This window comes from Carettochelys insculpta, chromosome 11 (assembly GCF_033958435.1).
Source record: "Carettochelys insculpta isolate YL-2023 chromosome 11, ASM3395843v1, whole genome shotgun sequence".
NCBI lineage: Eukaryota > Metazoa > Chordata > Testudines > Carettochelyidae > Carettochelys > Carettochelys insculpta.
The window spans coordinates 7,180,872-7,194,688 of NC_134147.1; the positions used below are offsets into that span (position 1 = coordinate 7,180,872).

Consider the following 13,817-nt stretch of genomic DNA (forward strand, 5'->3'; position numbering starts at 1 on the left):
GATCCATCCTGTCATCTTATCCCAGCTTCTGGAAATTGGAGGTTTAGGGGCATCTGTTCATGGGGCTGCGTCCCTGACCATATTGGCCAATAGCCATTGATAGACCAACACTCCATGAACAATAACATCAACAACCACCCACCCACCCTCCCACGTACATACATAAAGCAGCAATTTGTTTGAAGTCACTTAATAATAATGATCTTACCTCTTTCCCCCTAAAGGATAATCCAGTGTCTCCTCCTATTCTCCCTTTCAGATTCAGTTCGCTTTCTCCATGTCGACAGAGGTAGATAGAACGAGGAGTTACATGGATATTCATGAGGTAGTAGACAATCCGGCTTTGGATATGGTCCATTACTCTATTCACAAGGTAGCTCCTTCCAACATCCATGATTTTAATATAAGAAAGATCCCTTTCATGGTAAATAAATTAGACTCATAAGTTATCATTTGGTTTCCTTTCTTCTCTAAATTATTCAGGTTGAACCCCTCTAATCCAGCACTCTCTCATCCAGCAACATTTGTGGTCTGGCATGATTTTAGTTAGCTGGATGTCCACTTATTGTGGGTGTGGCCAAGATTCCCATGGCCCTGTAAAGTTTGTTTACAGCTGCAAATCCTGGCTCTCAGTGTTCTATGCTGTTATTTAGCTGTAATCTACCCCTAAATGGACCAGTAAGCAGTGGAAGTCTCGGTAAAGCTGCTGGACAATGCTGACCCCTCGTAGTTCAGCAAATTCTTTCATTCAGCACACATCAGATCCCAAGGGTGCCAGAGTAGGGAGGTTCAACAAGTATCACAGCCCACCAATAAATACCACTACTCAAAAACAAAAAGGCAATTGCCAAAACAAAAACACAAATCACATAAATCTTCAGAAACAACAAAAATTCCTGTGGCACCTTATAATCTAACAGTATTTTGTAGCACAAGCTTTTGTGGGCAAAGACCCACTTTGTCAGATGCATCTGATGAAGCGGGGCTTTGCCCGCAAGTTTATGCTCCAAAATATCTGTTAGTCTATAAGATGCCACAGGCATTCTTCTTGTTTTTGAAGACACAGACTAACTCAGCTACCCCTCTGAAATACATCTTCAGATATATGGAAATATATATCAGTTCATAAGGTCTCATTTCATTATAGAGCCTCAGCCTTGACATATGGCAGCAGAGTATTGTAAAGAGAAATACAATTAACTCCTCATGCATATTTTCTCCTCATACACAAAACTCCTTTCTCTCTCTCGGCACTCCCTCTGTATTACTTCATTTGTGCACTCCCCTCCAGCTAGATCCTGCCTCAAAGGCACTGCCCTTTTTGAAAAGAATATTCAGGAGCAGTCGTAGGAGAAGTTCTGACTTACTGACTCAGCCTAACACCCTTCTGCAAAATGCAGCTGCTGCTGCCCAAAGCTAACAGGTGTCCAGTACAAAGAGAGACTGGAGCCATGGTCACATCCACATGCCTCACTGATCCCCTTTAAAAAGGCTAGGGTAACAAAATAGCTAGCAATCCCAATCATATTGTGGACGTCTCTTTGGCCAAGATGACTTCCACCCAAGTTCTACCTACCCACATAGGGTAAGATGCAATCTGGCTTACATTGTATAATTATTTACCTTCTTACCCCCATCTCCACCAAATTATACAGCCAAGCTAACAATTCTGAGCCATATTCAACTTAGTGAAAAAGTGTGTCAAGATTGGTGAGCCTAAAACTCGCTTTGTTGTGTTTTGCACATTGAACTGAGAAACCACATAATAAAAAAAACACCATACTAAACAGCCTATTATTAGATGTAATAATGGATAACCATCATCATTAATCTCTGAAAGCATTCAGTAATGTTAATCATTACTGATCTGCACAGACACAAATGTCACATCTCTTAAAGAAACAATATGCACAGATGGGTCTGACAAACAACTTGTCTCTGCTCACAGTCAATTACACTAAAATGTATTTTCAGCACAGCAACAGCCACAAAACAAACAATGAGAAATTTACCCAGATGACATGTACAACACAAAAGCCTAAGAAGACAGACTGAGTGCTGCTGCTGCGACCATGACAAAGGAAAAGTTCTTGCCATGATTGTCAGGCCCTACCTTATGCTACATGTACACTAAGAGATATTCGATTTTATTAAATTCAATAATTTGAGTATCCTCACCTGCCCACAAAGTCATGTTAGTGCTGCCACACTAAATCACCAAACAGTGATTGTTGCAGAAGTGCATTGTGGGAATCTATCCCACAGTTCCTTCAGCCCTGTAGCACTCTGGGTTTTTCACTAGTGCAGTATGGGATAAAAATGCCCTGCAAATGGTTGTGGGTATGTGATGTCATCTTCCCATATTGCACTGCCCTCACTCCCTCCCATGGAAAACAAACGGCCAGTTTTTCAGAAGGAAAAGTAGGGAATCGCAGGTGAAAGAAAACCAGATAGGCTGGCTTCAGAAGGTGACTGAACCATGTAAACTGGCGGCTCAGCTGCTTTTCCCCCATTGAAAGCACATTTTCTCTTTATCTCCTTTAGGCATGACTTTTGCCTGATCAGCCAACTAGTGTGTTAGGCAGGGGTGGTCATATTGCCCTGGGATCAGCCAGGTGACTGTGTCATCTCAAGTGGTCGCTCATCTACTTCCCCATCCTTGAAACCACAGATTACCAAATTAACTGAAATCCCTTGCTTTTATAACTGTAATATCGAAGATTTTACATAAAGCAGATGAAACATTATCTCTGAAAATATTATGGGAATGGATTACAGCTTGTGACATCCAGCCCACACACACATTGAGGGGTGGGGGATGTAGATGAAGGGCCAGTTGAGATGGTCCATTCAGGGGCTTTCTGCCAGCACCTTTCCCCCCCCCCCCCCGCCCCACGTCCATGCTGCCCCACTGAAAATATAGCAAAGACCAAGGTGCCCGGCTCATATTGTCTATGAGGGGCCATCCAGTCTCCCTGCCTTCCTCCTGGCTACAGCCAGCCCCCAAAAAATCAAATGTTCGCTGTAGAGGGGAAGGGGAGACGGGGAGAAGAGACTTCCCCCTGGCAATGGCAAGGCCCCGAAAGCCTTTCCCACGTTTGGAGTTTTCACCGTATGCAAGCCAGGACATGGTGCTGTCCAGCAGCAAGGTCTGCACTGCACCGCAGGCACATGCTTTTATTGAGTCAGGGGATAGCCACATGATGTGGTTGGGCAGGGGACAGACCCCCGGCCACATGGCACCTGAGAGGGAGTGGGGAGCTGCCTCTACACAAATGTAAACCGCAGAAGAGAAGTTGCTCAGCCTCTCATACAATTGTGACTTCCACAGCCTAGTCGCTACATGAGGTGGTGGGGGAGGGGCTGGTGCCAGCACTGCAAAAAATCTTGGTCTCTCTTGGTATATCCTTTACTGGCAAGAAGTCACCGTATCATTCCGGGGCTATTTTTTCATGGGTAGATGCAATCACTGTGCTGATTATACAGAAATGAATTCAAAATAGGCCCAGGTGCCCACTTCAATTTCCTGGGCTTCCTGGTGCTGAATTCAAATTCATGGCTTCCTGTTACCTACTTCCTGCGCACCTGAAGAACACTGGGGATGGAAGCACCCAGAGTGGACAACAGTGGGGCATTGAGGAGTACATACGGGACACCTCTGGAGGCCAATAAAGTCGATTTAAATAAATGTTGTTTCCACACTACTATTAATCCAACCTTTTAAATCTGAACTTGGTGCTAAACCAACTCGCATGGTGGGTGTAATAATATTAACTTTGCGCTCCCTAAAATCAATCTAATGGGGTTCACTGTGAAGACAAAGACATTATAAAATCGAGCTAAATGCCTTAAAATCGACTTTATCATGTAGTGTAGACATAGCATTAATCTCAAAGTGTATTAAATGTGAGTGGTAAATACTCATCATTTGAATAATTGAATAAATGAGTCTGGAAGTCAGACGGATTTAATAGTCAATGTGACTTGTGTCTTAAATCACTTAGGCCTTTTGATCCACAGAAAACAGACCAGCAAAGATATTCCAGAATAACAATTCCACTATATCTATCCTAAAATAATTTAGCTATTCAAGAATGTATCCTCAGTGTGGATGGTGTTCTAAAATAAAAATAAATTTATTCTCATTATAGCAAATTTTGAGTGGAGTAATTAGAGCATTTTTGTTTCAAGAGAGACCACACGGGGACAATTATGGTGGAATAGTTATGACAATCAATTTCCCCACACACGCAAGCTGTGAGGGCTTTGAAAATCTCTCTCTAAATCCCCAACAGACAGAAATTGTACAGAAAGAGGGGTGTGTGTAACATATTTCTATGACGAGGAGACTGGGTACACTTTCCCTATTGCAATGTCATAAAATAAAGGGGCTGTGCCCCCAGTATTACTGTGCTACTTACTTGTCCAGAGTTTCATCTAGCATCTCATAGGTGTTCTTGTAGCACTCTATTCTTTTCATGAAATCTTCTGTAGCATCATCATTACTACAATCAACATAATCAGGACTGCCAAGTTTCACTTGCTATTTAAAATAAAGACAAAAGAGTACATGCATTTCACTTCCCATTTTAATAAAAATGGGGAGAAATTTGAATCAAATTTAAATCTCTAGAAATTAAAAATGTGTGCAGCAATCGATGGATGTTTTTAATGAAAACTAAATTCCATATTTATCATATAAATGGGTAGAAAAACAAATAAAGAGGAAAAGCAGCTGATGTTTCTTTTAGGAGTCCTGATAAAATAAGCCATTCAAAGCACAGCCTGTTTAAAGGCAGAATAAAGAAAAAACAGAGCCCATGTAAAGAGTGACACAAGTGCAAAATCATTTTTCTTTTTAAAATGAAATGAAACAGTTTTATATTACTGCCATGATAGGACATTCTTATTCTATACTTCAGCAATACCAGTGTGAAAGGAAAAAGAGGCTAAATGAAAGATAATGCTTTAAAAAGTCATCTTCATAATACGACTGATTTTAGAGAAGTTACAATGTCTCCTGACTTCAAACAATTCAAGAAAACCTTCCTGTAACTCACCACAATGTTTGCAGCAATGACCTCCGGATCTACGCATATTGATTCAACAAAGAAGGTCTTTAATCCAAACAGGAAATCACACATGAAGTAGAAGAGAAGAACAGAGAGCTATTAGAACTGCTCCAGTAATCGACAATACAAACACACAGGTTCCATAAGTTCATGTATTGAGCCCTAGTAATTATGCAATGCTTCAAACATTCCTATGTTGATTTAGGATTGGTCATACAGAGTACTCACTGCCCTACTCAAAGTTAAGGGTGCGCTGCACTTTCTGACATCTGAGTCTATATATTTCCAAAGCAACTTTCATTGCCAATTTCATTCAGCTTCAACTTTCAAGAAAACTGATCTTGGCGAAGAAACAGAAATGGAAGGAAGTGAACTCAACACATTTAAAAGTATTTGACACCCTTGAGATAAAACCATTTTGGTGCTAAAAGGCTCTCTAATAAAGCAACTCTCACAAATACATATGTGACATGCTTTCCCTAAGATCTATGAAGAATCTTGATCCGAGAAATTAAAGACTAAGTAAAACCTCTTTTTTGGATGGGAGGACTGGGGCTGGGGGCACCTGACAGAGGTGGGTGGGAAGTAAACCCTTGGATTTAACAGACTTTTGGGAATAGTGGACACCCCTGCCCCCATTAGTCTGTTTAATTGAGGGTTTTTACTGTACTAGGAAAATGCCTAAAGCCAAAAACTCCTATGCCTAAATAAGAGAGTCAGCTAAATAAAAACTTCTCTATATAAAACTAGACAAACCAGAAAGCCTCCCTCCCATCCTCAGACTTATTAAAAGAAGGCAGTGATAGAACCTTTTTCTGAACAGATTCATAACTGAACAAATGACAACCATGTTTGAAATAGTTACTGTGACCTGAATAGGATGGAAAGGAACAATATACAAGAGCAGTAACACAATTAATTTCAGCAGCATGCAAACAGCATGAGTCTCAGGGGAAAAAAAAAACACCTTTCTAAACGTGTCAGGAAAAATGTACTAGAGCTCAACTGGCTAACCCCATTTAAAACTTAGCTGATGTGAGCACAGTTCGGGTGAGAAAGTGGATAGAGTATAAGACACAACCATGCATCCACATTAGTCTGAGTCATATTCCTTAGCTGTTGACTCACCTTATAGCCATTCTCCTCACCAAATCTGAAGATTGTTTCTCTGCGTTCTCGTGTTGTGTTTGTTGCATCAAAAACCTAAGACAAATAACAGAGAAAACATATTGTACGAGTCAAAATATTGCCATAATTTGACAACAGTACCAAGCTATCAGTAAAAGTTTCCAAGTCCTTCTACTTAAAAACAACCTAGGAACAAGCTTTTTTTCCAGGAACAATGTCAAAAATGTTGCTGACACCAGAGTCTGAACAATAAACTAACCCCTGGGTTAAGAACCTACTTTTCTAAAACATCTCCACCTGCCCTAGCAGCATGCATCAATGACAATGTGAAGTTACATTTCTACAGCAATCTTCATTTTCTGAAAGTGAATGTCCCACCAAGAAAGACAATCTACAGTAAAACCTTTCATATCTGGCAGCCCTGGGACTGGGAAGTTGCCAGATAGTCAAATATTCTGGATAGTAGAGAGGTATACCTAGCAAGGAATAACACTAGAGAAAAATAAGCTCAGATATTAACAAACAAACAAAAATTAATGCAAAGTACTTTATTTACCAACAGTAGCATTGTAACATACTGTATTTGCTGTAGAGTAAGGTCCCCACATTCGCAAACTTAATGTTCGTGAATTCAACTGTTCACATGTCTTCTTGAGGCCATTGCTTCCCAGGGCTCCGGCAGGGAGCACTGGCGGCCACTGCTTCCCCGGGGCTCCGAGCCCCGCCCCCCCACCCAATTCACAAAAATCAACATTTGCAAGGGTTCTGAACACGGAATCCTCATAAATGTTGAGACCCTCTCGTATTTATTTGTATTTACTTTCATTATACTGTATTTACGGAACATGTAACTAAAATTTACTTATGGTTAAAATGCCGGTTATATGAGAGTTCCGGATAATAGAATGCTGGATATGAAAGAGTTTACTGTACTTCAGTACTGCTGATGATTAAAGCTAGAATGTTTCAAAGGTGCCTGATTAACCCTACAAACCTTTAGAAAATAAAAAGCCTCACAATGTTATTCACCTCACAAACCTCACAATAAAACACTAGTTTAACTAACTTGCTGAACACTGAGTGACAGCTGCACATAATAAAATCTCAAAAACAGAATTCAAGTTTGACAGAAGATTTATAATCCCCCAGAGGAAATAGAATTAAAATGTCATTTGATGAACAGCTGATGTTTTGACTCTTTTGCCTATTACTGGTATTAAATGAGCAGAGATTCTAACAGCCAAAATTTATACTAAAGATTCAAATCTAAGAAACCAAGCCAATTAAGTTATAACTGAATAGAAAGTAACAGCATGTTTGTGTGAGCACATGAAACGAGTTTTCCATTGATATTAATTGCATTCCGATGTAAATTTGTATGATCACTGACCAAAGCTGGCAGCAAAATTAAAACAAAAAAAAATTACTGATGTGAAATGCTAATGGCAGTACATCCAATAGCCCGTCATTCTGTGTGCCCCTAAGACTTTTATTTTCACAAAGAAAAAAGTGTTCAGCAGATTAAATGTGATGTTGTTCTACGCCTTGTCTCAGGTGCTTTTAGAGCGCCAAACAACACAACAGGTTGAACCTCTGTAATCTGGAACTCTCTAGTCCAACAACATCCGTAATGAGGCATGGTTTTAGTTAACCAGATGACCAGTTATAATGGGTGTGGTCAAGTTCCCTGTGGTCCCATAAAATTTGTTTACAGCCACCAGTCCTGGCTGTCAGTGTTCTGTGCTGTTATTTAGCTCTTATTTCTTCTAAAAAACAAGTAAGCAAAGGAAGTGTTGGTACTGCTACTAGACAACATTGACATCCCGTGATCCAGCAAATTCTCTCGTCTGGCTCTCGTCAGTTCAACATGTAGAGGTCAGACCTCCCTGGTCTGGCACCCTGGGGACCTGACTGGTCCCAAACAAAGGAAGTTGCTGAACCAGAGGAAGTCCCCTGCTACTGATGCCCCTCTCCATCACCAGATCCAATTCCAGCCTCCTGTTGGCCATGGATGTTGCCACATCAGAAAGTCTCAGTTTTCGGAGGTACAACCTGGAGTATTAAGGCATTGTTTACGAGAATATTTTAAACATTTTTACCTTTGATTTAAATATCGGAGTAGGATACCAAATAATTCTGGATGCATCTACATGATGATTCAACAAGATGCCTTACCATACATGCACAAGCACTTCCCTCAGCATGAGCACAGTTTGTTAGCATTAGACACCACCCACACTTTTCTTAGGGAAGGTTTTTTAGAACTTAATTCGGAAAATATCATGTTTTCCTTCACATAACAACCATTTCAGTAACAACATAAGTTTTCATTTACAAAGAAAATGTAAGACACACAATTAAATGATTCTTGACAGAATCAGATTATGTATAAGCCAATACAGGTTGGTCATTTTGCAGAGACCATGTCCCAAAAATTTGCCTTCAAAAAGACGAAAACTTACAGCCACATGCCCATTTTCTTCACTGAGGTACTGTCGGACATCATTCAGCGCTGCTAAGGCACACTGTCTTAAAAGAAAAAGGCATATGCTAGTTTAACTAATTTAATTATCCATAATTATGTTTAACACTACATAACTTTGCTTTCCAAGTGCTGCAGAAACATTAGTCAGTCAGCAATTTACTTGCTATGTACTACCTAAGGATGTTAAAGTTTAACTGGTTAACCAGTAAGCCTCACCCTAAATGGATGAGGCTTACCAGTTACCATTTACTGGTACAGGCTAGAGCAGCCCCCCGCTTGCCGTGGGCAGAGAGTTGCTCCAGCCCTGCAGGGCTGCCACAGGAGCAGGCGCTCCACTGGTGCTGGAGTAGCTCCGGCCAGTTGGGCTGGAGCAGCCTTCCCAGACAACCTTTCCTCCCGAGGCCACCCTGTATGCAGCTACTCCAGCCTCACGAGAGGGCCCTACCTGCCTACCCCATGATCTATTTACTTGGTTGACTGGTTAAACCTGTTTATCTCCACATTGCAACTGGGGAAATCGGCAGAGGTCAACCGACTCATGCAAAGCCATATATCACAGCCACATAGCATTTGACAAAAACAAAACCAGACATTTTCTGACTATCTGACATGTTGCACAAGTCAGTGCATAATACAGAATGTCTACAACCCTGGATCAAAGTTCATAGATCAGTAACATAATGCTATTATAAAAACACCACTTAAACTGAAAATCCTATGCTCCCTGAACACTTACCCATGGGCAATTGACTCTTAATGTGGTTTTCTGGTCAGATATCAGTGTTTTGAATTGTGGCTTCATTTTCTCATGTTAAAATGGGTAACGAAGTTATTGTGTTTCAAGATATTTCTCAGGAGTGCGCTTGTTTTGTACTTCTGCAGTGAGATTTCTTATATTTTTCCTCTTGTTTTCAGCATGCCTAATTCTCTTTTATCTTAAATTTAGTATGTATTCATTTTAATATAAATTAACACCTCCATAGACACTAGTCAGAAACTGAATCACAAATGAGACCATACAACATTTAGAAATATCTGGAAAAATTGAAAACCTTGCAATTTTTATTCAAAATGGCTGAACATTCAGATCAATTTCCTTCCATTCAGTCATTTAACCAGATCCAGTAGTAATCTCAAATGAAATAATATTTTCAATACCTACATAATCCTGTGGATAGCATCTGTTAAATTGTCCATTTCACAAAGAGTAATCTACCAGGTAATAAATGGCATATCACTTGAATCATCAGATACCAAAAATTTTTGCTAACAACCAAAACAACATGCTGTATCTGCCTAATAGGTTGTATTTAAATCACCATTTGGTTCAATATCCTCCAAGGGGTTTTACAGCTATTGCCAGAGTGTTTTAAATTCTGAATTGAAATGTCTAGTTTTTCAAGTATAAGTTATATTCTGTGTTGGGTAAAAACTTTTGTCTTTAAGAAAAAACACTCCTTTTTAATTTGATTGCAACTTATACATTGCAAAACATTTCTCCACAAACAGCTACTTGTTATTACAGTTTGGAAGTTAAGATGCATCAATCAATCCTTCCATAACTGAGTACATCTCCCCCTCCTTCACAGCAAACAAGGTTGATTTGATCGCATGGCTTATCAACTATCATAATTCCAGACATTTGTTCTAATAACCGTCAAGGACACACAGTGAGCTGATTTTAGCTATAAGTAAAAGGTAGAAACTTGAGCCAGTGAAATTCATCAGCAGCTATCTCATGTCACAATATAGCAAAAATCTTCTGCAAACTGCCCTATTCCTGGTATTCTACTATTACTTGGTGCAAGAAAAATATAAACTTGTGAACTGAGGGTCACAGCAATAGGAAAAAAAAAGGCAAAAATTTCAAATATTTCATTTTGCATCTTATTTCAGATAGACTTTGGCTCCCCTCTGGTCCTGCTGCCCATTTACCTCCCCTACCTCTCCTTCTGGGATAGAGAAACTCTCTCCCCATGCCACACCAGTGGTTCTCTCTCCATGACAAACAGACTTCCCTCTTTACAGTCTGAAGGAGTTCAATCTGCTTTCTTTACCAACAGTATTTAACACTGGTGCTCTTCTCATTCTGCCTAATTCCCAGACATTGCAAATAGAAAGCTGATCAGTGCAATTCACCAGCAGACTTTATTGCATACACAAAGTATAAAGCAATTCTCAAACTGTTAGATGGAGTTCCAACTCACCTAAATCACTAACTGAAATATACTCACACAAGGACTGTCATGCTACTTTTTTAAACATTCATAATCATGATTAATCACACTGTTAATAATAGAATATCATTTATTTTAAACATTTTAGATGTTTTCTACATTTTCAAATACAATTTCAATTACAACCCAGAACACAAAGGCTGGGTCTACAGGTTCCCCTTCCGTTCGAAAGGGGCATGTTAATGAGCATGTTCAAAATATGCTAATGAGGTGCTGCAATGAATATGCAGCGCCTTATTAGCATAATGGCAGCTGCAGCAATTCAAAAGTGTGGCTTTTCGAATCGTGCACCGCCCATGGAAACGGGACCTTCCGAAAGGACCCCCCCACTTTTCGAAAGCCCTTCTTCCTATCTGATGATCGGAAGAAGGGCTTTCGAAAACTGGGGTGGGGTCCTTTCGGAAGGTCCCATCTCCATGGGCTGCGCGCAATTCAAAAAGCCGCACTTTCGAATCGCCACAACTGCCATTATGTTAATGAGGCACTGCATAGTCATTGCTGTGCCTCATTAGCATATTTCGAACCTGCTCATTAACATGCCCCTTTCGAAAGGAAGGGGAAAGTGTAGACCCAGCCAAAGTGTACTTTGCATTGATTTTATTATAAATATTTGCCCTGTAAAATACAAAAAAAGTATTTTTCAATTCATCTCGTGACAGTACTGTAGTGCACTCACTCTATTATGAAAGTTGAACTAACAAAAATAGAATTATATACAAAAATATAAAATTTTAGCGCTTCCAAGTCCACTCAGTCCTACTTCTTTTGTTCAGTCAGTCAGTCAGACAAAACAAGTTTGGTTACAATTTGCAAGAGATAATGCTACTCACTTCTTGTACACAATCTCACCTGAAAGTGAGAACAAGCATTCACACGGCATTGTGGCAGTTGTTGTTGCAAGATATTTATATGCCAGATACACTAAAGGTTTGTGTGTCCCTTCATCCTTCAACCACTATTCCAGAGGACATACACCTATGCTCACGGTGGGTTCAAATGATCCAAAGCCATGTGGGATCAATGCATTTGCTTTTTCATCATCTCAGTCAGATGCTAACAGCAGAAGGCATTATCTGTGACTGCTACAAGATTAAATGCATGGCAGAATGTGGGTAAAACAGAGCAGGAGACATAAAATTCTCTCTCAGTAAGTTCAGTCACAAATGTAATTCATTATGTTTTTAAAAGAGCATCATAAGCATGGAAGCATGTCTTCTGACTGGTGGCTGAAGCATGAGGGGACATACAAACAGTTAGCATACCCGACAGTAAATACCTTGAAACATTGGTGCAATAGGGTTAAGGGGTCCCCAAGCACTGCACCCATCCACAGCCAGAAGAAGTGACTCTCACTCAGCAGGTAGAACAGGAAGTTTATTAGTTCACAGAGACACAGCATAGTACAGAGGTGTCATTACAGCAGGCACAGAGTCATTCCAATCCATCTTGGGGAGAGGAGGTCCGGGGGGGGGCCCCCATTTAGGGTCTAGCCCCCCTCAAGCAAAGGCTAACTGCCTTCCCACTCTCCCCTCACCTTCTAAGTGCCAGCCTCTGATTCAAAACCAGCTGGGCTCCTCCCCACTCTTTGTTCAGGGGCAGAGGTGTTACCTGACAGCTTAGGTTACAGACAGCAGGGGGTCATCCTCAGCCTGTCACTCACACACATCCCTCACTACATTACAGCTACGAAGGATCCTGTGACAGCTTATAGACTAACAGAAAAGTTTTGAGCATGAGCTTTCGTGAGCACAGACTCACTTCATCAGATGCATCTGATGAAGTGAGTCTGTGCTCACAAAAGCTCCTGCTCAAAACTTTTCTGTTAGTCTATAAGGTGCCACAGGACCCTTCGTTGCTGTTACAGATCCAGACTAATGCGGCTACCCCTCCGATACAGTACAGCTGGCTACACAAGTGCCGTGAAAACACACATTCTTGTAAATAAGAAACAGACAGCATTATCTCCTGTGAATATAAGCAGCTGTCTTACTGCTAACTATCAGGGAATTCAATGGGAATTATGGATTTGAGAAGGCTCGCCAATCTGACTTAAAATTTACAGATTAAAGGTTTGCACCTTTCCCTGGTCAACTTTTATAGTCTGAGGCAGAATGTGCCTCAGGCTAGAGGTGAGTTTTCAGGAATCGTAGTGATTACACAGACAACACCTTTAGCAGCCCTTTTGTTTTATTTAGCATCATGATGGTATCAAAGCAGACACTTAAAAGATACAGACTGAAAGATGTCAAATACAGTTAGTATCTGGTTATAGACAGAGATTTTACTTAACGATGTCCTAACAGCTAATACAAGTTACTTAGCCAACTGCACTCGTGGTCTACACTTATATTATACAAGCAGGGTACAATACTCATTGACTCCTCTGAACCGCCAAAAACTGAGGCCTGCTCACGTCCATCTGTGAGGAAGGTATTATTGCAGTGTGCAGAATACAAAGTCAAAGTGTGGAAAAACAAAAGCTTGTCCTAAGAATAGCAATAGCAAAAGATAACAGAGAGAGTAGAGATAATAGAGGAGGGGGGGGATAGCTGAGCAAGTCTATATACCCTCAAAACAAAAAAGCAGCCCAGTAGCACTTTAAAGACTAGCAAAATAATTTATTAGGTGATGAGCTTTCGTGGGGCAGACCCACTTCTTCAGACCATAGCCATACCAGAACAGACTCAATATTTAAGGCACAGAGAACCAAAAATAGTACTATGTGGGTCTGTCCCACGAAAGCTCATCACCTAATAAATTATTTTGTTTGGTCTTTAAAGTGCTACTGGACTGCTTCCTTGTTTTGAGAGAGAGAGAGAGAGAGAGGTGCTCCGACAAGGCGATGGGTACACCTCAGTACGGATTCCATATTGCACACCCTGCCACATGCAGCAA

The 13,817-nt window shown here is 40.6% G+C and overlaps 1 protein-coding gene across 8 annotated transcripts in view; it reads right to left on the reverse strand.

Moving 5' to 3' along the window:
* The window catches only part of PFKFB4 (6-phosphofructo-2-kinase/fructose-2,6-biphosphatase 4), a 95,483-nt gene that overhangs the window by 25,829 nt on the left and 55,837 nt on the right, over window positions 1-13,817 (reverse strand). For all 8 annotated transcript variants that reach the window (XR_012647008.1, XM_075005699.1, XM_075005697.1 and 5 more), the window contains 5 exons: window positions 8,663-8,729; window positions 6,201-6,275; window positions 5,061-5,117; window positions 4,422-4,543; window positions 209-416 (listed from right to left, as the gene is read on the reverse strand). Coding sequence is in view for 7 of the 8 variants with exons in the window: in XM_075005699.1 (XP_074861800.1) it covers window positions 209-416; window positions 4,422-4,543; window positions 5,061-5,117; window positions 6,201-6,275; window positions 8,663-8,729 (529 nt within the window). In the remaining variant the exon portion in view is untranslated. The remainder of the gene's footprint in view (window positions 1-208; window positions 417-4,421; window positions 4,544-5,060; window positions 5,118-6,200; window positions 6,276-8,662; window positions 8,730-13,817) is intronic.